Here is a 24,901-nt window from a genome sequence, read left to right as displayed (position 1 = left end):
TTTCTTATGTGAAGCAAAGGAGAACATTTTTAAAGGATAAGAAAACAGCTTGAGGAGAAATATCTGCTGTACCATACCACCCACAGAGTCTCCTAAAATCAAGATGCACTACTGAAAAGTTCTGAGAATGGTAGAATGTAAGATTTCATATGAAGATGATAGTTCTTGAATTGCTGTCATAGTGAAAAATAAGTCTGTTATTCTAACCTGCAAAGACAAGATATAATTTTTGTTCTTCCTTTTTAAAAACTGCAGTACAGTTGACATACAATGTTGTATTAGTTTCAGGTGTAAGGATATAACTTTCTTAATTATGATTATAAATATTTTAAATATAGCAGGGACATTAAAAATTAAAAGACTGAATAACATATGACAAGCATGTGTAAAATGATGTTTTTTAGAAGTTTATATTTAAAAATTTCTTCCCATGTTACCACATGAACTTCAAAACAATCATTTTAAATTGTTGCATAATATTCTGTTGAACTGATAAATCATAATTTACCTTACTAGTTATTACTCAGACATTTTAGTTTGCTTTAAATTGTTTTCTATCAACATCAACAATTAGGAATGTCTTTATTTATACAACTTTTTATATCTTGTCCTATTTCCTTAAAATTCATTCCCTGAAGTAGGAATGACACATAAAAAGAATTCTTAAATTTATATTAGGATTAGTACTGTACTCTACAATCTCTAATACATAAAAGAGAGAAACATTAGTTATTGCAATGGAATAAGGGAAGGGGGAGATTAAGTGGGAGTATAGAAGAAACAAAATTGACCATGAGTTGACAATTACAAAAATAAATCCTAAGTGAATATTTGCAGGATTTATTTTGCTATTCTTCTACTACTGAATATATTTGGCATGTTATATAGTAAAAAGTTAAAGCTACTACAAATCTCTTTTCTGTCTTTTCTGGGGACTTCTCCTACTCATCTCAAGTTCTCTAAGATTACCGATAGCTGTTATACAATCAAATTCTTCAAGTTCTTTCAAGTACCCTTTTATGTAACTCTATAATAAAATCTTGCTATTCAAAGCATGGCCTTTGGAATAGCACCATCATCACTGCTTGGGAGTTTGTTAGAAAAGTAAAATGCTTTCTTCTTGATAATTAAAAAAATATTTTTAAAGAAACTACATCAAAAAAGATATTCAACTATCCAGTACACATATAAAAAGATGTTCCAAGTTTCCCCTGTAATTTTCCCTGTAATTACTTATCAGGAAATGCAAAATAAAGCCACAATGGACATCTCTACCATCCACTAGAACTGGCTATGATTGAAAAAAAAAATACAAAAACAAAAACAGATATGCCAAACACAGAGAATGTAAGTAGCAACTGGAACTCATATACTACTGGGGGTGGTGAAATTGGTACAACCACTATGGAAAACTATTTGGCAGTAACTACTAGCTCAACAGATGTATGTATGTATGACTTAAAAATTCCTTTCCCAGGTATTTTCCCAATAGAAAGGCATATACATGTTGACCAAAAGACATGTACAAGAATGTTCAAAGCAACACTATTCAAAACAGCTCTAAATATATGTTTATGTAGTCTGAGATAATATATATAGTTTCATATTTTATTTTTTCATTTATATTATTAGCATTTTCCCATGTCATATTTTAATATGATTTTCAATGGTTACACGATATTACAAAATATAGATAAATCAAACTACATTAACCACTTCCCAAATGGTTTCAATTTTTTTTACTGTAATTTCTCAATAAAATTAAAATAAACTTCCTGATATATAAACCTTTATCTCTTTCTCTGATTACATACTTAGGATATCCTATTTCCTTGAAGAGGAATTAGTAGGTCAAAAGATACACTTTTCCAGATACGCATAATGGCAATATATTAAAACTAGTCATTCCATACAACTCTACCACTGGGTTCTCCTTTAAAAGTAATGTTTGCCAAGATGATGGGTAGAAACTATCATTTTGCTTATTGATTACTGGGGACATTAAGTATTTTTATATACTCATTTCATTTGTTATCTTTTGAGCATTCTTCTGACATCCTTTGTTCAGTTATCAAATAGAGAATTAGTCTGTTTCTTATTGATCTGTTAGAAATTCATACTGTAAAGATATCCCTTTGACATACATGGTATATTCTTCAAATTTTAATTTGATTTTGTTTCTGCTGTTTGATGATCACAGACATTTCAAATTTCTCTAACCAAGTCTCCAAGTCTCCCCTTTCTAATCAAACATCTATTCCTGAGAACATATTATATGCCTTTTCTCTGCTCTCCCGAACTACTACCTACCTGTCACCAATCTCAAACAATACTCCTACTCTTACACTTATTCTTTATACAAATAAAAATAAGTCTGGTTTTGGCATCTAAGAGCTCCACACAATTTTGCTTCTGTAAGTCCTTGAGATGAGAAGAAAGGCTTCCCATTACATCTCTCTCTCTTAAAGATTTTATTTATTTCTTTAATTTATTTGACAGAGAGAGAGTGTGCGCGCAAGTAGGGAGAGTGGCAGGCAGAGGGAGAGGGAGAAGCAGGTTTCCCGCTGAGCAGAGAGCCTGATGCAGCACTCGATCCCAGGACCCTGGGATCATGACCTGAGCCAAAGGCAGACACTTAACCGACTGAGCCACCCAGGTGCCCCTACATATCTTTCTTATGTGCCTAACTGACAGAGTTTTTGAGGTGTTCTACAAAATGGAAAGCTATAAAAATTGTGCTATAGGTACAAACCTTGGATGAAACTGTGTATCATGATTTCACTTCTGAGCACCTTATACAGCCTCTCCTGAAATTTATTTCTTTTTAGTCTCTGCTAAAGGAATCTTACATTTTTCCTTCTGACCTTTTACAAAGTTGCCTTAAGACATACAAGCTGCACACGTTTCTATTTCTATCTAGCTTTTCACAAGCTATGATGATTTACTTGCATTCTCTCAGACTTCCATCATATTCTATTTAGTTCTGTTAGTCAAAATTAGGATTGGAAAGGCAAATTCTCTCATTGTTTCCTCTACTCTCAACAGGGCAAATCAATGATTTATTTGATTCTCTTTTTTGTAGACTCACTGAGTTCATGTCTATGAAAAGTGTTCTAGGATATCACTTTTGTTTCTCTCCTCTTCAATCAAATGCCCTATTTTTTCACAGGTTATATGAAATTACACGTAGATGTACATCTTTCTTGATATTCAGTGTTATTCTATTTCTCATCGGGTTTGTTTCTCTGAAACAATTTATGCCTTTTCTTCTCAGTCCCTTTATGAGTCCTGTTTCAACAAGGCTTGATAAATACCTACAGAAGTCACATTTATTTCTTTATATTAAAATCTCACAGGATTCTGCTTAGTTTATTTCCTGTATTACTGAGGCTACAAATAATGTCCCTGACCACCCTTTCCCAGCATTTTCTGTTGTATAATAACTGGCACCTTGTCAACTGCTAGTCATCTGTTTTAACCAGGTTTAGAATTTTTACTGATATTTTCCCATCTCCCTCAGTATTTTCCAAACAAAATCTTGATCTGATCATCAAGTTACCAGGTGAATAAATTATCTTAGTTCCTGTGAGATGAAGCATAAAACCCATCATTCAAGGGATCTTGAGTCTCTGTTCAAAAAATTAAATCCTTTTCTAAAGGACACTGCTGATCAACAGTTACTATTTTTCATTTGTCTCTCAGATCAAGTCCCAATCATCAAAATGAGAGATGAAATTAAGATATGGTCAAGGTGTAATTATCATCCATCATAACAGTATCAACATAGTAAACAAATTCTTCATTTAGTTCCTTTCCAATGAGTTTTTCCACAGTCTCTAATGATTCAGCAGATAATAAAAATCTGTGGGTCCTTATGCTGAATCATACCTCTTAAACAAATCATTCTCAAAATAAATTCTATAGCATTAAGAATCTGTGGAAATATTTTCCAGTTTTAAAGATTTTCACTGATTATTTTCCCCAAAGGTAAAAATATTAAAAAAGGTTGCCACTAGTAAAGTAAATTTGTGGCTCTTGCTGAAACCTAAAAAGGCACAGGCAAAAATAACCAAGTGTGTCTATATAGAAATAATTACATATAAAGCATACCGCCTCCACTCTAACACAAACCTTTAATCGTTAAGGTTGAAATAAAAGTACCTATACTTTAGATTAAAATTCCAGTACAAAGTTAGCATAAATCAAGGAAAAAAACCTTCTATGAAATATAACATTTATTAATGTAGATCTTAGAAAGTTAAAGATATTGGTTTTATGTGTGTGTGTGTGTGTGTGTGTGTGTATAATATATATATAATTTTTTTTTTTTACACATGCTGGACATGGAGCCCGATATGGGGCCTGATCTTACGACCCTGAGATCAAGACCCAAGCTGAGATCAAGAGTTGGATGCTTAACTGACTGAACCATCCAAGTGCCCCAATACTGTTATATCCTTAATGACCAATGAATTACAGAAAGTTTTCAAAATGCTTAATAATCCTAGAACTATCCAGGAAAAAAACTCTAGCATATGAGATTACTTCTATGAGTCACTGTCACCTAAAATAACTTAGTAATATTCGGTATCATATATAATCAATTTGAGAACATCTAAATTTAAAATTTTGTTTGCTAAAAAATGACTTGTTTCATCCATTTACTGAATGACTCCTATATAACAAACTGTACCAAGTTTTACATGAAGATTAAGTACTAGTTAGAAAATTAAATAAGAACACAAAACCCAAAACCATGGACAACATCTTGATTAAAGGAAAAATAAAGGATAATATTTCTTACAATTCTTTTAATAATTTACAACCTCCAAGAAAAAGAGATCTACAATTTCCGACCCCCTACATCAACTGTTACTGAATTTGAGGTCCACAATTTTTCTCTATTAAGATTCATTATATTTTACAGTTTTACATTATAGCAATGCTCTTCTAATACAGAATCAAAGTAATTTTAACTTGTTTTAACAAAAAACCCCAGTGGACATAAAACTGCAAGATTATTTTCTACATTCTAATAATGAAGGCAGGTAGTACTATTTTAAAAAGCTTTAAAAAAAAGTCTTTTACATAAAAAAATCCCTAGCAAAATTGCCATAAAAATTACAAAAAGGAAAATGTAATTCTGAGCAGTTTTTCAAATGACATGTGAAAAATGGAGCATTAGAAAAACAAAAGGTATGTATTATAGAAATAAAAATCCCAAGCACATTATTTACATGAAAAGTCTAAAAGCAATCTAAATCATATACCTCCTCATGCCAGAAAGGCGCTACCATGAATCTCAAAATGTATCTGAAAAAGGTAGGTCTGTAGATGGAGGTTAAAAAATAACTTGGGAGTATTTTGATCACTTACTCAGGCCTTTTGATCCCATGTCGTCAGGGATCTCCTGTAGAGAGTAGTTCCCAGAGAGCAAGCAATAAAAAGATAATCAAAGAAAATAGTTGTCAGTAATGCATAAAATTGGTGCTACAATAAGAGACAGTTCCAAGACCATTACAGGTGCACGTATTTTAGAGCATTTTTGTAGATTTCTTAAAGTGTGAAATAAGCTAGCAGCTGAATGTAATGTACTAAAGTAAAGGAATCAAAGTTCTAGCTTAGAGGCTGATTTAGTGCAGAGAAGCAAAATTTGAGATTTCCTGTTATTTTAAAAGTAAAATTCAGACTGTCTCCATATAGTGAACACATAGGATAAAATGAAATGATTCCAGAAAATCTATGCTCAAAGACTGTCAATGCTATACCTAGATCATTAAGCAGCTTCTCAGGTATCCGTAATTTTCCTCTAAAATATTCTTTGAGAGTATTTTCAGTGTTTCTTCTAAGAACCCTTACATCAAATTATTTTATTTTAAACACATAACTTGAAAGTACTGTTAACTTTAAATTAAGAATTCCTAAGGTGCCAGAAAAAGTTAAGACTGGTATGCAAATTTATTTGTCTCTTAAGTTATCCCTGGTTAAGACAATTAGTAACCTGTTGCAGCTCTTGAAACTGTCTCCATGGTAACAACCAACTGCAGGGCAGTAGGTCCCTCTACATTCATTTTCAGTTGACCACTGGATCCACATACTTACGGTCAGCATCACTTGTTTCCTGCTCACTCTGGTCCTTGTTCTTGTAGAAGGGGAATTTTCGGGAAAAGAGGTTCTTTTTACGCTTGTCATTGAATGACTGCTGAAGAAGAGAAGGAGGGGCAAAACAAAGGGATGTCTACTATCTGTGTGTACAAAGGCCCAGCCTAGCAGCTCTGTGGAAGCTGACTCTTGTGACCACAGTGTGCAGTTTGTATATGAATTTTATCAATCACAAAGTGAATTTCTAACTTTGTATTAACTCCTCTAACGTTTCTCAACTTAAAATATTTAAAAATTTACAGTGTAATTCAGTAATACCTAGAAATAAGAAGTGCTACTTGAAGAGTAACTCAAATTAGCTACTACTGTAGTACAAACCAGCTAACATCTGTTCTTATCAATCCATATTTTTCTAGAAGATTCCCAGGTATGAAGTTCTCTATAGCAAAAGTTGTTTTAAATTGTTACTGTAGGCTATTCAGGTATTTTTTATGCAGCAAGTAATAGTCTCCATTTCCCTCTGGCTTGAGCATATTCCCTCCCTCCCCTTTTTTTGTGGCTCCAATGAATTAAAAAAAAAAAAGCCACTATAAAAAAAGAAAACCAAAACAACTGAGAAAGCTGCTAGTTCTGAATATTTAAAAACAATGAACCAATCTTATTTATTTATTTAGGAACAGAAAAAAGATAACTAAATGCTTATTCTGAATCAGAAAATGAGAAGAAAACTAAGAGGGGTCCATCAAGCACACAGAATTCCAGCAAAAGACTTATCGATGCTATACCAAAAAGAAAGAAGAGTCAGAGCTCTCCTTGCCAACTTGCATGCCATCCTAACTGATTTGTCTTTAAGCTCTACTATATTTATCTATTTTTAAAAGTATATGTAAATAAACTGGAACCAAGATTTAATTCATTGGCACTGTATCTTGAATAGGGAATAAAAAGTTAGTGCCCATAAAAGCCAAAAAGGCAATGAAGATTCTAATAGCTTTAAGAAAAAAGATTATAAGAGTTATCCAGAACTGTTATGGAGGAGCTGCACAGCTGATATGATGTTCCTTACTACACAGATGTTGGAAACAGATTTTTTTCCCTTCTTCAATGTCCCATCTGTGCCTTCACAGGTTTAAAACCATGTCACATAAAGAAAGGTGATGTTATTGAAGACGAATAACTTCTTTTTAAATTTCTGTCACAGATATCCATGTCTTGAAGGAAATGGCCTGACCTACCAATGATACTAGGAATTATTACTTTTGAAGCAGGAACAATATAAAGGATAAAAAATCTTTTTCTGACTTTCCTTGAGTTTAATCCAATGTCATGAAATGTCATCATTATTTTGAAGTATATCCACATCAGGAAGTATGTTTTGGCATGTTTGTATTTTTAAGCATGTGATGACAGGTAAATAAGGTGCTGAGGTAGATTAAAGTAATTTATGCTCAAATCTATTACTTGAAATGATTTGTTTTGGTAGAAATCTTAACACAAAAACAAGGTTAAACTTTTATTTTTACCTTTTCATATCAATAATTCAGGATTAATAAATTCATAGTTCATTAGTCCAACAGACTGTCTTGATTGCAATCCTAAAATTTGAAGGCTCTGATAACTCTAAGCAGAAGTTAAAAATTAAGTTGATGAGAAAAATACTGCAAGAAATTTGGACTTATGACTGTCAAGTAGCATTATTTAAATAAAATCTTTGCTTGAATCCAAATTTTAGAAAAGAGAAACAGAAGAAAACTTAAGTTTCAATAGAGAAAAATTTATGATAATCTAATTTAGGGAACGCCTAAATCTTCTTGTTCATGAAAATCATTAATGAATTTAGTAATAATTTTTATGTTATCTAACTAAACTGCTTTGTTTTTAATAAAAAGTATTTATCCCTCCTACTGCATATATAGTGGTCAGAGTCAGTTTCACAGCAACCAACCAAAAGAAACATGAAGTTTAAAATGTTTTGATTTTTGATATCTTTGCAGTTAGCCAAAATGAGATATCATAAAGATACCATAATATAGGACAGGAAGAAATGCTTGTTAGTTAAGAATTAATTTTAATACATTTAACGTCCTTCAGATGAAGAATTTATTAAAAGTGAAAATAGCCAAAGCAAAGAAGACGAATATGTGTAGGGAAAACACAAAACTGAAGAAACATACTACCTCTGGATTATCTACATTTTCAATACAAAATAGTCTAATTACTTATTGTTATTAATGCTATACTGCAGGAGAGATCGTGTAATAAATATAAGAACTGATAAAATATCACAAAATCATGATATATATCTATATATATAGTATATAATTTCTACATGTGGTATGTCAAAATAGCTAAATGAATGTTAAAAATGTTAATGAGAAACTGAAATGTTATAAGTCCGCAGTGGAAGTAAGTCCATAAATCACCATGTAAGGAAAGGAAAAGAGGAACTCAGAATGGGAAATGGTAGTATAGAAAGAAATGCAGTTCTGCATCAATGGCAAGCGTATTTTTACCCCACTCAGTATCATGCATCCTTCTGGCGCTGAGTTAGGACACAGTGACTGTGTATAAGGTTGGTTACAGTCAACAAACAAGACTAAGATTTAAATATGTCGTTAATTCAGTTAACTTCTTACAGTACAGTATGAAAGAAAAGTTACAACATGCAATCTCTTTTTCAATACATTGACAGTGTATTTTACTAAGTTATTTTTAAAGACATATATAAAACAAGCACCAAAAGCACCGTATAAATTTCAAATCTTGAGCATTTACTTGGGCTTTTTTCCTTCCCCCAAATTTCTATTCTAAATATTGCTTCAGATCACACTATGTAATTTTTTGTTTTCTGAAAGCTGCAATTTTAAAGGAAATTATCATTTCTAAAATAACTGAATACATTATACAATTTACTTAGATTTAATTTCTTTGATTGAGGATATTGCTTATCTTAAATTTTAAGCCTTTAAGTTTGAGTGCTTACTGCTATCAAAGAAGTACAGATGATAGGGTTAATTAACTTGCTAAGTTAACTTTCCACATTCATTTGAAATACGATCAAATGAATAAAACTTTTGCTTTAGATTAAAAAATGCAAACATAAAACATTCCTATAAATAGTATTTCAAGACAACATATGTGTTCAGCTTATTTCTTCAGGCTTATCACTACAATATTCCATTGTAGTAATTACACACATAGTGCAGGACAAAGCCTGCAGTATCTCTTTCATTCACTGGCATCCATTAGATTCAAGCAGAACTTAAAAATGAAAACAAAAACACCTTTAAAATTATGTATGAAAGAATTTAGAAGTATTTCTTGACCGTCTATAAACTTATCCTCTACTGTCTCTTTCTTTATTCCCTCAAAATAAAAATTCATATTGATTATATATTTAAAGCATGGATTCTCTTAATAAATTATAATCAGGCATGAAGGAGGAAATAGAAACTTACATTATGACCTAGTTAATAATATTCTGGGGCATATTTTCTCAGAAGATGCATTATTAAATTAGCTATCATGATTAATACAAGTTTCTAACTGGATATCTGAAGGAAGGCTGAATTTATTTCACTTGTAAAAATAACCTCACCAAAGTATGTTGTTAAGAATATATCAAATGACAGTTTTGATAACCTGGAAAGGTCTGTAAAATGACTGCTTTAATTTAATAAATGACTTACTTCAGCATCTACTATTACAAAGTACCATGGCAAGAGCTGGTGATAGTTAACTCTAATGGCAAAATCCTTCTAATTTTAATAGTGTAGTTCTGGTAAGAATTATAAAAAAGCCTATTATTCTCAATTACTAATATCTAGAAAAAGATATTTCATATACTCACCCCTTTATCTCTTGTTTTAGAATTAAATTTCACTGTTTTTAACCGGGCTCGTTCTTTCTTCTCAACTCTGTCAAAGTATAGAATGCTATTTTTAAAGTATACCAAAATATCTAAGGGTCTAATAAGAAATCATCAGAACTGATACTTTAGTATGGGGCATTTTTATATTTTAAAACTTTCAGAAGCCGTCAAGGTTTGTATCCCAAAATTAATTATAATTTCTGAAAATAAAATACAGGGCTTATTACGAAACAAAACCACTTGTGAAGTACCAAAATACAGTACATGTGTACTTATAGATGCACTCACATTCCATAATGATACTGAAATTATTATGAGGAACCACTTCTGAGTTTAGCAATTTTCTGGATTTTGTTTTTGTTGTTTCAATGTTAGCTTAGCATGGGGCATACATATATGCTAAAAATCAAGCATAAGAGAGAGAGAGCAAATAGGGCAAAATGTTAACAACTGGTGAAAGTAGGTGAAGGATATGTGGGTGGTATTCCCTGTACTATTCCTCCTCTTGAACTTACTTTTCTGTATCTCTGAAATTTTTATTAAAAAATGGGAAATACAAAAATTAAATTTAACTCCAGTGATAGATTTGTGTAAATACATAAAGTAACCAATTATAGTATACAAAAAGAGTTTTAAAGAGCTTTAAAATATCTGTGGAAGGATATACAAGACCTGGTAACCTTAGTTATCCCTCTAAAAATGAAAAGGGTGCTGTGAGTACAAGGGTAAGAGGAAGCCTGTATAGCTTTTAGATCTTCTGAATTTTGAACCTTGTTAAAGTGTTAACTATTCAAAATAAGCAAGTCAAAAAACTACATCAAAAGAAATGTTTCATGCAGATTGTAATACCAATATGAACCTTGAAAAATTTCATGTAAATTAAGCTTTTTATCTTTAATTCAACACAGCAATTATGTCAGTATATAGCAGAAAAACTTACCAAAATAGTCTATGAATAAATGCATTTTCTTCATTATTTAGTGACATAGTTTAACTGTGGGTACCGAAGAACCTTAGCAGTCATGGATTTAAAACTTGTTTTTACTATTCTAGAACAATCCATGACATGATTAGAGAGTCCACGACATGATTAACTGATCTGTAATTTTGCCTAGGCACTTACTGAGGGCACTGCAAAACTAACATTTAGTGAGTAAACGTTTACAATTCAAAATGGCTTTGTTTTCTCATTGTTACCTTGTACACTAAGTAGCTGAGTGACTTAAATTGTGTTTATTTGTAAATACTGTCCCTGAATAAAAGCTGAGAACTGTAGTAACAATAATTCCTTGTGCTATTATTAGAAGTAAAGATGTCTAAGATAGTTCTATTTAAGAAAATAAAAGTTTTAAATACATTCAAGAATGTAACGGCATAATCAGTCGTGGTTTCATATGTAGTTTATGGAAGAAAAATTATATTCTATGTTATTTATAAATTTGGAAATTTAGAGAGGTCTTAAGATAAGTCTCTTACGGCACTTCTGACTTAAAAACCCAACTTCATAGAATTTTTATACAAAAGGAAAAAATCTCTTTCCACCAAAGTCAGTGTATTTCTCATTTGTTGCAGGCACACATAAAGCCTATGCAAGATAGGAGGTGCCAAAGGATAAGACAATTTTTAGGAACTCTGACTTTGATATTTAAGATGTGAGGTTTCTACTGACTCAATGAGGCACAGAGACAGAGGAAGCATTTCTGAATTTAAAACAGACTATGTTCTATTCTAGGAAAAAAGTTATGCTGAGGGCTGCATTGCTAAAAGAGGAGTTGCCACCAAATACACGATCTATCTAGCCAAATAGTGGGATCTTGTTAAATACATGGATCTAGCCAAGAATAGCCATAAATCCCAAAACCACAACTACAAATCTTGATAATACTTTAATATTCCTACATTTCAACTTCTATAAACAGTAATATAAATATATATAGGTAGAGGTCTATAAGTAGGTATATGATTTGGCATACTTACATGAATTATAAACTCTTAAAATAAGTATTACATCATAAGCTTGACTTGAAGTGAATTAACCAGCTAGAATAAACATTAATGTCTCATTAATGATTTTTTCTGGCTATCTTAAAACTTAAAAAGACTTTCAGGCAATGATCTGCACGAATCAGACCTCGCAAATAAGTTATTTGGGGAGAATTACGAACTGACATTTTAATACCTTTCCCACATGTGTAGGGACATTCAGCAGCATTTCATAGACCTAGAGAGGGTTCTTTATGCTGGGATCATACTGTTCAAAGACTATCTCCACTTAACCACTTTTGCCAGTAGATAGTAAGTATGTATCGCTATAATAAATGGTTAAAAGGAAAGAGGAAAGACCAGTGAATACATCAATACTTCTAAATTAAGCAAGAAAAGAGATGTGAAGCAAATACCAGATACTTCTAAAAATTCTGATTTACACTTTCAATTTTTAAGTCTAAAGGAGGCAATTCGCACAATCAAAAATCCTGAAAGTTTAGTAGGTTTCATTACCACCTACATGGATAAGTACAGAGGCTTTTACATCTTTCTCCATCCAATGGTATAGACAGATAGCAAAGTTATTTAAATATGTTTATTTTGTTCTAAGCAACTAAGTAGGAGCTTTAGAGAGATCTCTTTGGGGGCATCATATTCTTTAATTATGTCATTGGTTATAATATAAGGTGAACAAAATTAAATGCTTGTGAAACATATAGAAAACCAAGCATAAAATCACCCTCAGTAAAATAATTTTAAAAATCAACAATTATTTGTCTATGTTGCCCTACTTTCAAGTGGTAAGACTGTAATGGACTTTTACTTACCTGCGTTTACTGGGAATTACTCCAACTTCGTCACTCTCCCCATCTGGTGTAACCTGCCTGGCTTGCCACCATTCATCATCAGAAGCATTAATAACATGGAGGATATCTCCAAATTTGAAGTTCAACCCTTGACTGGGAAGGCCACTGTCTTTAGTTTTGTCATAATCAAAAAGGGCTCTAGATTAAGACCAAAAAAGTACATGTTTATTTGGTGTTTTTGTTTGTTTTAAAGATTTATTTATATTTTAGAGCGAGAGAGAATGTGTGTGAGGGGAGGGACAGAGGGAGAGAATCGTCAAGCAGACTTCCTGCTGAGTAAGGAGACCAACGAGGGGTTCCATCTCACAGCCTCTGAGATCGTGACATGAGCCGAAACCAAAAGTTGGATCTTCAACTGACTGAGCCACCCCCCAGGTGCCCCCCATGACTATTTGTTATCATATTACCAATGTTAACATAGGATTGTGAAAGTGTATATAACCTAGATAAATAATTAAACAAATAGTAGGCAAAATAATGCCAAGCTCAAGAATTTGCACTATATACAGAAAGACAGACAAAAAAGAAATAGCAACACTGACTTATAGTAAGTTTTTAAAATTAGGTATACTACCTTCTTTCTCTCAATACTGAATGAGGAATTTTAAAAAATGCTTTTAGTATAATCCAATGGCAAGCCATATTGAATTCTAAAATGAAGACAAACCTAGAGTGTTGCTCTAAATTAATAAACAAAGAGTGAATATAAAAAGTACTCTTCTCTTTATTTTGGCTATACACACTGGGGAAAACAAACTCCCTGACAGATTTGAGTCATGAGTTACGGACTGTAAGACTGTATTGAGAGAGTGACTATTTTGTCAGTTAGTTATCCTTCCATTTGTTCACAAAGCTCGAGTCAATAGAACTTTCAGAGTCAATAACAATGATGAAAACTAACTACAGATGACTTTTACTGCTGCCAAATATTTTGGAAAAAAATACTAAAATGTTATCTTTTAAAATTTTATAAGAAGAAAAATTGTGTTCTATTATTTGATCAATGTACAATACTTAAATTCTTATCCAAAATAGTTCTCTTGAGGAAAGAATCCTAGCAATTACATTTATAATACAATTTATTCATTTTTTTGTTCTAATATGGCAAATGGACATTAGGATACAAATCATATTCCTTTTTGTGTTAACCAACTTTTTAAAAAAGATTTTTTTATTTATTTGAGAGAGAGCAAGAGTGAGAAAGCACAAGCAGGGAGGAGCAACAGAGGGAGAGGGAGAAGCAGGCTCCCCACCAAGCAGGTAGTCCAACATGGGGCTTGACCCCAGGGTTCCGGGATCATGACCTGAGCCGAAGGCAGATGCCTAACCAACTGAACCACCCGGGCACCCCGAGTGTTAACCACCTTTTTAAACCTATCTTTTAAAAAAGTTTTTATTTAAATTCTAGTTAGTTAATATATAGTGTAATATTAATTTCACGTGTACAATATGGTGAGATTCAACACTTCCATACAACATCCGTACTTATCACAAGTACTCTCCTTAATATCCATCACCTATTTAATCCATCCTCCCATCCACCTCCCCTCCGGTAACCATCAGTTTGTTCTCTATAGTTGAGTTTGTTTCTTGGTGTGCCTCTCTCCCTCCCCCACCCATGTCATTTGTTTTATTTCTTGAATTCCATATATGGTTGAAATCATATGGCATTTGTCTTTCTCTGACTGATGTATTTCGCTTAGCATAATACTCTCTAGCTCCATCCATGTTATTGCAAAAGGCAAGGAATTCATTCTTTTTTTATGAATAATATTCCATTACACACACACACACACACACACACACACACACACACACCACAACTTTATTTTCTATTCATCAGTCGATGGACACTTGGGCCGTTCCCCTAATTTGTCTAATGTAGATAATGCTGCTATAAACATGTGGGGGTATGTATTCCTTTGAATTAATATTTTTGTGTTCTTTGGGTAAATACCTAGTAGTGCTATTGCTGGATCTTATGGAATTCCTGTTCAGTGCTAAAGATTAGAGGAAGCTTAAATGGGGTGTCTGAAGAGAGGGATATTGGAATAATTTACTCCGCATGACTCTAGAAATGCTCAGGAAACAGAAGTGTACAGAATCCAGGTAGGCAGAGAAAGTTACAGCAGTGAAAACAGAAGAACTGGTAGAAACACTTCATATAGCACTTAGACCATCCAGATTCCTTCTATTCCTAAACCTATAGAAGACAAGACGTTTAGTTTCTAAAGAAAATGAATTTGGGAAGCTCTGTACTTTGGAACTTGATGGGGAGGGGAAAGGTGCTAGGCTAAAAACAGGTTTTTAAAAAAAGACTTTATTTATTTGAAATAGAGAAAACGATTGGGGCGCCTGGGTGGCACAGCGGTTAAGCATCTGCCTTTGGCTCAGGGCGTGATCCCTGTGTTATGGGATCGAGCCCCACATCAGGCTCCTCCGCTATGAGCCTGCTTCTTCCTCTCCCACTCCCCCTGCTTGTGTTCCCTCTCTTGATGGCTGTCTCTATCTCTGTTGAATAAATAAATAAAATCTTAAAAAAAAAAAAAAGAAATAGAGAAAACGAGTGGTGGGGAGGGGCGGGGGGGTAGAGAGAGGGAGAGAAGCAGACTCACTGCTGAGCAGGAAGCCTGATTCAGGGCTCAATCTCAGGACCTAGAGATCATGACTTGAGCTGAAGGCAGAGGCTTAATCGACTGAGCCACCCAGGTGCCCCTAAAAACAGATAGATTAAAAAGGAATCTGCACACTGAAAACTGAAATTCTAGCAACCTGTTTCATAGTGCAGGCAAGGGATTAAAGGTTCTTTTCTAGAGATATTTAATGACCCCAAAGAATGACCTGGGGTGGGAGAGGGCAATGAACAAAGATAATTATTTTTTAGTTAAATCCACTGGCTTCATTCTCCATTCATAAGGATCACTAAATATTTAAAGATTGCCTCACATATAAAAAACAAGAAAACAAGTAAACTAGAAAAAAATACAGAGAAAGCAGAGAATTCGAGAAGCAGAAGAAAATATTACAGAAACATGAGAAGATATATCTATGAAATAAGAAGAAGATGACAAAACAAGGATCAACTATGTAAGAGGCGGCTCTCAGAAAATAAAATAGGATATTATACCCTCCTCCACACCCCAAATTCTCTAAGAAGGAAAAGACAAAGTCATATTCAGACATGCTAAGATTCAAAAAGTATCCCCCACACACCCTCTCCTCAAGAATTTATTGAAGAATGTGCTTTGGTAAAATAAAAGTTGAGAAAGAAAAGGTGGCATCTCAAAAACACACTCTGACACAGCAGAAAGCTAAAAGGAATAAGACAGTGGCAAAGGCAAGTCCCACGTGAGACCTGTACAAGTCTATAGAGCAACTGGTCCAGACTGGAGCAGAAAGATGGAAAAAACTGAGATGCCTGGGTGGCTCAGTTGGTTCAGCATCCCACTTCTGATTTTGGCTCAGGTCGTGATCTTGGGGTCATGAGATCAGGCCCCATGTTGGGCAAGGAGTCTGCTTAAGATTCTCTTTCTCCCTCTGCCTCTCCCTGCCCCCTTGTTCACAAACGCATCTCGTCTCTTTCTCTCAAAAAAAAAAAAAAAAAAAAAAAAAAAAAAAAAAAAAGAAAGATGGAAAAAATCTGAAGTGATAAGATCATATGCGCAACCACATGTTTCATCATGTGAAAAACTCTACAGAGTACTGTAAGATAAAGAAAGATATTTAGTAATAAGTACATGGACAATTAAGCAAATAAAAATGGCACAATCATTATGCCCAGGAAAAATGAAGGGTTGCAAAAGAAAGGAAGCATGGTCATAATACACCGCTTGAGAAAGTAATAACAGATACTACACAGTCACATGACTCTAAATACTATTAATTTTATTAACAGTGATGGCACTATGTTTGAGTGATAGAGGAAGAGGCAGAATGGTTTGATATGAAAGAGAAAGTTGTTATCTACTATGGCAGTAAGTCCATAGTGTCCAAAGTTGGTAACCTAGAGAACAGCAGTATACGCATATTATTTAGAAACGTGGAGGGAAAGGCAAGGGAGTTTGCTAAGAAAATGGAGATGATTATTTTTAGAGAATGAAATTGGGGACTGTTGGGAGGTGACAGTTGTTTTTCATTAAGTTTTTTGATAATATATAACTTGTAAAAATATCTACTTCTTTAAAAAATAACAAAAAGGAAAGATGATTCATAAAATCTACCTAAAACAAATATAACCTAATGTTTTGATTTTTATGTCTTTGGAAATTTTTAATGAATCACTTATTAAAGGCAACACCTAATTATACTAAAATTAGAAAAGAAAGAAGAAGAAAATGAAAAAACGAGAGTATAAACAGAAATGTTATTCCTTTTTCTGTGGATATCAATATCACAAAACACTTTAAGGACTCTGGAACAGAAGAATTTAATAAATATTGCAAGAATTAGTGGAAGGAAAGAAAAATCTGATACACTAAGGATTCCCAGATCACTGGTAGGGCAGAAGGAATGAAAAGGGTAGGAAAAGAACAAGTGAAGAAAGTGAGAAAAATCTCTACAGGTAGAGATTACCTGTAATCATCTACTAAAGTTAAAATAATAGTATGATAAAGTGCTGAGTAAAAGCTCTACTAAAAAAAGTATACAGAATACAAATAGGTCATCAGTATTACGCCCTATTGCCCAGTGAAGTAAAAAAGAACAGTTTATATACTAATGGTATCTATTTACTATTATTAGATTTATGCTATCACATGAATCAATTATAGAAAAATAACAATGCTTGTCTTCTCCCAAGTATTCAAAAAATACATGTAGAAATTTCCTGAATCTGTGTTCTTTACTGAGGCTATTCATATTTTAAACTATTATTTACATAAGCTCTCTTTGCTATTATGGAAATTGCTATAGTAATTAAATGTTACTCAAAGAATATTTTATTATAAAGAATATAAGTAAAAATAAGTGTTGGATGTTATGACATACCAAGCTGCAGTATAGTCACTCATTATTATTCAAGGGGTTGTATAACTTTCATTAATACAATAACATTCCAACTCTTGAAAGACACACTCAGGAAACCAATCATAAAATGTTTCCTTGGTATACAATATATTTTTCTTTTTTTTTTTTTATATTTTATTTTTAAATAATCTCTACACCCAATCTGGGGCTCAAACTCACAACCCGAGATCAAGAGTTGCATGCTCCACCGATTGAGCCAGTCAGGAGCCCTTGCAAAGTATTTTTCTACAGGAAAACTAACTCAGTCACAGTAAAAAATGTGAGGGACTTTGCATGCATAAATAAGGATTGCCATAATTAGAAGTAAAAAAATTTACCTGACATAGAGGGATCGCTTCTGGCTAGTTCGAAGAGAACCTGATCCTGAACTAATGCTACTATTCATCATCTGCTCCCGTAAGTCATGTATTTTGGCTTCAAAACGACTGTATTCTGATGGGAAAAAAAAATAAATTTATACTTTACATTCTAAAAAGTACATTACTTGAAAATAAAGTATTAAATATGTTAGCTGTCTTATATTTGATTAAATGTGGTTAGAACCTTGAAAGAGTAACCTGTGTAAGATTTTGGCCAATATGCAAGTTTCAAAAAAAAATTAATTTTCTAAATGTACTGTAAGTTAGAACTGACTGAATTAGAATTTTCCCATATGCTATTTTAAAGTTCATATCACATTTAATCAATTAAAAGACAACTTTCATGCATCAAATACCAGTATCAATCTCATATTACTATCTAATTTAACTGTAAATTTAAAAAATTAAAACTCATAATTTATTCTGATTTTTATACTTAAAAAGAACAATCCTATAATGATTTGTAATAGATGCTTTGTTTACTGCCTTTTTCCCCTTGAGGAAATCGTTACTCTTATGTGCGTAAATGCAGAACCTGTGTACAGTCAAAAATACAGCAAAAATATGCCTTAAAAATTAAAAAATTAAATAGACTTCAATTCATTTTGTAATTTGTAAATTTTCAAAATACCAAAATAAGTCACAAAGCAATTTGAATAAACATTTTAAGATCATTTTTATATAAAAACAAGTATGATTCTGAAGATGAACTATTTTAGACTATATCATAAAAACGACCAAATCTATTAATAAAAACTTAAGTACTTTTTCAAATATATTGCAATTATATACTTACACACTCTTATACCTTCTTCTCTATTTATAATAAACAAATTATTTTATAGCAATTAGGTTAGAGCTCATCAGATTTTCTTATAAAACCAGTCTTAAAGCAAGAGCAAGTACCTTGCTTAGGAGTTTGTATAGTTTAAGAAGACAGAGTAAGAGTAAGCATGATTACTGTGGAGTTATTCTTCCTTTCACCATAGTCATCAAGTTTGTTTTATGGGTACTAAGATTAATTGAAGCAACAATTTATCAAAACACCCAAAAACATTTAAAAGCTCACATTAATATGTAATAAAATGTTATTTTATTGTCCTTTAAAAATATAAAATTTAAAATATAAACGTTAGTAGACAGTATAATGTATCCATTAGAATTCAACAATTAACTCATGGCAAACCTTAGTTTGTGTAGACACAGCTAAGATACAGACAGACTGATGGAAAGAGATACGGATGAAAATACAAAGTGAACTTCGAGTTTATACTGGTTCTTCCTCTTTTTTAAAAGTTTTATTTAAGTAATTTCTACACCCAACGTGGGACTGAAACTCATGACCCCTGGATCAAAAGTGGCATGCTCCTCTGACTGAGCCAGACAGGCGCCCCTATACTGGTTCTTCTAATTAAAAATTAGGACTGTTAGGTTTTTAATTAATCTATTCTATCTTGTATCTGTATGTGCTTTCTTGCGTAAGAGAAATTCTAGTTCTCAAGACACTGGGAATAACAGAGTACTGCATGGTGACTTAAATTTTATCCAATATTATATTCACAACAGCCTTAAAATAACATCACCAGCAACTAAGACCATGACATCATTACTGAAAACAGCTAATTACTTTCCCTACTTCTTTTTATGTTACTTAGAGCATGGTCTAGTAGAGAAAGAAATATATATATTCACAGTTTGATGGCTGTTTTAAAGTGACTCTGAGTAGTTTCTCCCTAGGTGTTAAATGTTGCCAACTGGATATACATTTAGGTTAATTTGTTCTTATTTAGTTTCAACTTCAATTTTTAGGGGTTGCTTTTTAAATTTTTCATTGTTTTTAATACGTAGGTAAAATAGTTCCAAGGTTGCATCTGTAAAACAAGGATATTAAAGAAAAAGTTTAGCTTCTAGCCCTCTCTTCTACCCTACTCTATCCTGGTCACTATATATAAACATTTTAAGAAAGGTTTATTATAAACATTTAAAGAAAGGTTTATTATAAACATTTAAATAAAGGTTTATTCTTCCAGGGGCACTTGGGTGGCTCAGCTGGTTGGGCATTCAACTCCTGATTTTGGCTCAGGTCATCTATGCTGAGTGTGGCGCCTGCTTAAGATTCTCTCTCTCCGTCTGGCCCACCACCTGCCTCTGCCTCCCTCTTCTAAAAAACAAAAAAAAATTAAAATTAAAAAAATAAAGGTATTCTTACATTTTTAATAACAGAAGCAGAAACATGTATATATAAATATATTTACACTTATTCTGTTATTTTATGTAATATATATAACATACAATTATGTGTACATTACATATTCACCCAAACATATATAGACACACATATTGCTCCTTTATTAAACAGTAACCTACACATTTCTTCCAACATGCTTATTTTACTTAACAGTAAGTACAGTAATAGTCTTACTAACAGTAATAGTAAGAACACTGTTTGGTAGCGTATATAGGCATCTCTCATTCTTTTTTAATAGCTATATAGTTCTTTTGTGTTTAACCTTTATTTCTTTGTTACAGCAAAATACTGTAAAGAGTTAGATTCTGCTTTATCAGCAAACCGGAAAATTGTTTTCTTTGAACAATTAAGGTAACTTTTGATATAACTGAAGTTGATCTCAGTTCTATTTATACTATTTTATGCTTTATTTATATATACACAAGGCTTCTGTATGAATAGTTGTGTCAGAGTATATTTTCCCAAGATACGTGCTTGCATCCCACATGTCCTTGTACTATGTGACCTTGATGTTCCCCCATCAAGAGGGTGGAGTCTAATCACCCTCTCCTTGAATTTTGGCTGGCCTTATGACTCACACGCAAACGAACATGGTAGAAATGATTATATGTGACTTTCAAAGTTAGATTAGAAGAGGCCATGAAACTTCTACCTGTTTCTTTAGGGATGCTTGTTCTGGGGGAAGTCAGATACCATGAAGAAGTCTGATAACCCTCAAAGCACCATGCTGCAGAGGTCCCATGATGGTGTTCTGAGCCCAAACTTTCAGCCAGTATCACCAAGGCATGAGACAAGGGGAGTAAAGCCATTTGGACCCTCATCCACCAGCTGAAACCCATTAAGTGACCTCAGCCTATGCCACAAAGACCATCCAGACAAAATCATGACCGAATTCCTAATCTACAGAATTCATAAGTTAACTGTTTTAATCCATTAAACTTTGGAGTAGTTATGAAACAACAGTAACCAGAACACACTCTCGCTGTGCAATCTATTCTGTTTACACACACACGAACAAAAGGACAAGCCCTCCTAAATTTAAAAATACATATTAAATTCCTAAAACAAGGAATTATATAAATATGTAGACATTTATATATAAAATTAAGTTTATATTTTATAAATATATTTATAAATGTATTAATTTCAAACACCAACATTAGGATTTCATAAAATATTCATAAATATTTAATAAAATATAAATAAATTTTATATACTTTCAAAGATAAATATATACATATAAAATTAGGAAGGCTTATTCTTTTGTTCTAGTGGTAATCTTTTGTTTGGGTTTTGCCCCCTTCACCATGAGTGATCTCCACAGAGCTGCACTGAAATATTATCCTTTTATATCCAGTTAAAAACTTTAAAGCAATTGGAAAGCTTATGCTATTTTCATAGCATCTTCAAATTTCTCCCATTTTCTGATCATTGTACTTTATCCAAATTGTCAGAGCATACAGTCTTTTCATATTATATACTCTCCTCCTTACAACTATCTTAATTAATTGCTAGAACTAGTCCTTAGATCAGTATCTCTCCCATCATTTTGGGTGTCTGAAGTTTGTTCTTTTTTCTCAGAGAGTGACCTGAATATCATTCTGTTGTTTATACATTTGACTGCAGCCTTTATATGTGAAAGTCTATTTGATTCAGTTTCTTTCTTTGATTCTTTGAGTATGCTGACTCCACTGTTTCCTATGAGCCACTGCTGATGAAATTCTAATGACTACCTCATTTCCTTTCCTTTAAAGGGCATTTGGGGGGGGGGTCTGGAATTCCACTGAATTTTTTTCTTTACTTTTTAAAATTTAACAATAAGGTACTGTTTCAGGGGTATAGATCTTTGATTCATCAGTCTTACTCAATTCACAGCACTCACCATAGCACATACCTTCCTCAATGTCCATCACCCAGCCATCCCATCCCTCCTACACCCCCCTCCACTCCGGCAACCCTCAGTTTGTTTCCTGAGATTAAGAGTATCTTATGGTTTGTCCCCTTCTCTGGTTTTGTCTGGTTTCATTTCTTCATCTCTTTCCCTACGATCCTCTGCCTTGTTTCTCAAATTCCACATATCAGTGAGATCATACGATAACTGTCTTTCTCTGATTGAGTTATTTCGCTTAGCATAATACCCTCTACTTCCATCCATATCGTTGCAAATGGCAAGATTTCACTTTGTGATGGCTGCATAATATTCCAATGTGTGTGTGTGTGTGTGTGTGTATATATATATATATATATATTTTTTTTTTTTTTTTTCTTTATCCATTCATCTGTCGATGGACATCTAGGCTCTTTCCAGTTTGGCTATTGTGGACATTGCTGCTATGAACATTGGGGTGCACGTGCCCCTTTGGTTCACTACATTTATATCTTTGGGGTACATACCCAGTAGTGCAATTGCTGGTTCACAGGGTACTTCTATTTTCAACTTTTTAAGGAACTTCCATACTGTTTTCCACAGTGGCTGCACCAGCTTGCATTCTCACCAACAGTGTAGGAGGGTTCCCCTTTCCATGCATCCTTGCCAACATCTGTTGTTTCCTGACTTGTTAATTTTAGCCATTCTGACTGGTGTGAGGTGGTATCTCCTTGTGGTTTTTTTTTTTTTTTTTAAAGATTTTATTTATTTATGTGACAGAGAGACAGCCAGCGAGAGAGGGAACACAGCAGGGGAGTGGGAGAGGAAGACGCAGGCTCCTAGCGGAGGAGCCTGATGTGGGACTTGATCCCGGAAAGCCGGGATCACGCCCTGAGCCGAAGGCAGACGCTTAACGACTGCGCTACCCAGGCGCCCCTCCTTGTGGTTTTGATTTGTATTTCCCTGATGCCGAGTGATGTGGAGCACTTTTTCATGTGTCCGTTGGCCATTTGGATGTCTTCTTTGCAGAAATGTCTGTTCATGTCTTTTGCCCATTTCTTGACTGCATTATTTGTTCTTTGGGTGTTGAGTTTGATAAGCTCTTCACAGATTTTGGATACTAGCCCTTTATCTGATATGTCATTTGCAAATATCTTCTCCCATTCTGTAGGTTGTCTTCTGGTTTTGTTGACTGTTTGCTTTGCTGTGCAAAAGCTTTTTATCTTGATGAAGTCCCAATAGTTCACTTTTGCCCTTGCTTCCCTTGCCTTTGGCAATATGTCTAGGAAGAAGTTGCTGAGGCTGAGGTCGAAGAGGTTGCTGCCTGTGTTCTCCTCAAGGATTTTGATGGATTCCTGTCTCACATTTAGGTCCTTCATCCATTTTGAGTCTATTTTTGTGTGTGGTATAAGGAAATGGTCCAGTTTCATTCTTCTGCATGTGGTTGTCCAATTTTCCCATCACCATTTATTTGTTGAAGAGACATTTTTCCACTGGACATTCTTTCCTGCTTTGTCGAAAATCAGCTGACCATAGAGTTGAGGGGCCATTTCTGGACTCTCTATTCTGTTCCATTGATCTGTGTCTGTTTTTGTGCCAGTACCATACTGTCTTGATGATTACAGCTTTGTAATAGAGTTGAAGTCTGGAACTGAGATGCCACCAGCTTTGTTTTTCTTTTTCAACATTCCTCTGGCTATTTAGGGTCTTTTCTGGTTCCATAAAAATTTTAGGATTATTTGTTCCATTTCTGTGAAAAAAGTTAATGGTGTTTTGATAGGGATTGCATTAAATGTGTAGATTGCTCTAGGTAGCATACACATTTTCACAATATTTGTTCTTCCAATCCACGAGTATGGAACATTTTTCCATTTCTTTGTGTCTTCTACAATATGTCATGAGTATTCTATAGTTTTCTGAGTACACATTCTTTGCCTCTTTGGTTAGATTTATTCCTAGGTAGCTAGGAATAAATTCCTAGGTTTTGGGTGCAACTGTAAATGGGATCGACTCCTTAATTTCTCTTTCTTCTGCCTTGTTGTTGGTGTATAGAACTAGGGCTTCTAGTACCATGTTGAACAGCAGTGGTGATAGTGGACATCCCTGCCATGTTCCTGACCTTAGCTCTCAGTTTTTCCCCATTGAGAATGATATTTGCTGTGTGTTTTTCATAGATGGCTTTTATGATATTGAGGTATGTACCCTCTATCCCTACACTGTGAAGGGTTTTCATCAAAGGATGCTCTACTTTGTCAAATGCTTTTTCTGCATCTATTTAGAGTATCATATGGTTCTTGTTCTTTCTTTTATTAATGTAGTGTATCACACTGATTTGCAGATGCTGAACCAACCTTGCAGCCCAGGAGTAAATCCCACTTGGTCGTGGTGAATAATCCTTTTAATGTACTGATGGATCCTATTAGGTAGTATTTTGGTGAGAATTTTTGCATCCATGTTCATCAGGTATATTGGTCTGTAATTCTCCTCTTTGTCTGGTTTTGGGATCAAGGTAATGCTGGCCTCATAAAATGAGTTTGGAAGTTTTCCTTCCATTTCTATTTTTTGGAACAGTTTCAG

At 33.5% G+C, this 24,901-nt stretch overlaps 1 protein-coding gene across 8 annotated transcripts in view; it reads right to left on the bottom strand.

Moving 5' to 3' along the window:
- DLG1 (discs large MAGUK scaffold protein 1) overlaps window positions 1-24,901 on the bottom strand; it is a 257,721-nt gene that overhangs the window by 25,081 nt on the left and 207,739 nt on the right. For 3 of the 8 annotated variants that reach the window (XM_045812516.2, XM_045812515.2, XM_045812519.2), the window contains 4 exons: window positions 18,168-18,282; window positions 12,787-12,963; window positions 9,953-10,019; window positions 6,103-6,202 (listed from right to left, as the gene is read on the bottom strand). In XM_045812516.2, the coding sequence (XP_045668472.2) occupies window positions 6,103-6,202; window positions 9,953-10,019; window positions 12,787-12,963; window positions 18,168-18,282 (459 nt within the window). Of the gene's footprint in view, window positions 1-5,376; window positions 5,411-6,102; window positions 6,203-9,952; window positions 10,020-12,786; window positions 12,964-18,167; window positions 18,283-24,901 lie in introns of all 8 variants that reach the window. The other 5 variants (XM_045812521.2, XM_045812518.2, XM_045812522.2 and 2 more) reach the window with 2 other exon arrangements.

Source organism: Ursus americanus, chromosome 4 (genome assembly GCF_024610735.1).
Source record: "Ursus americanus isolate L20-20 chromosome 4, mUrsAme1.1.p, whole genome shotgun sequence".
NCBI lineage: Eukaryota > Metazoa > Chordata > Mammalia > Carnivora > Ursidae > Ursus > Ursus americanus.
Note: the sequence above shows the minus strand (reverse complement) of the source record. Positions and strands in the feature narration are given on the sequence as shown.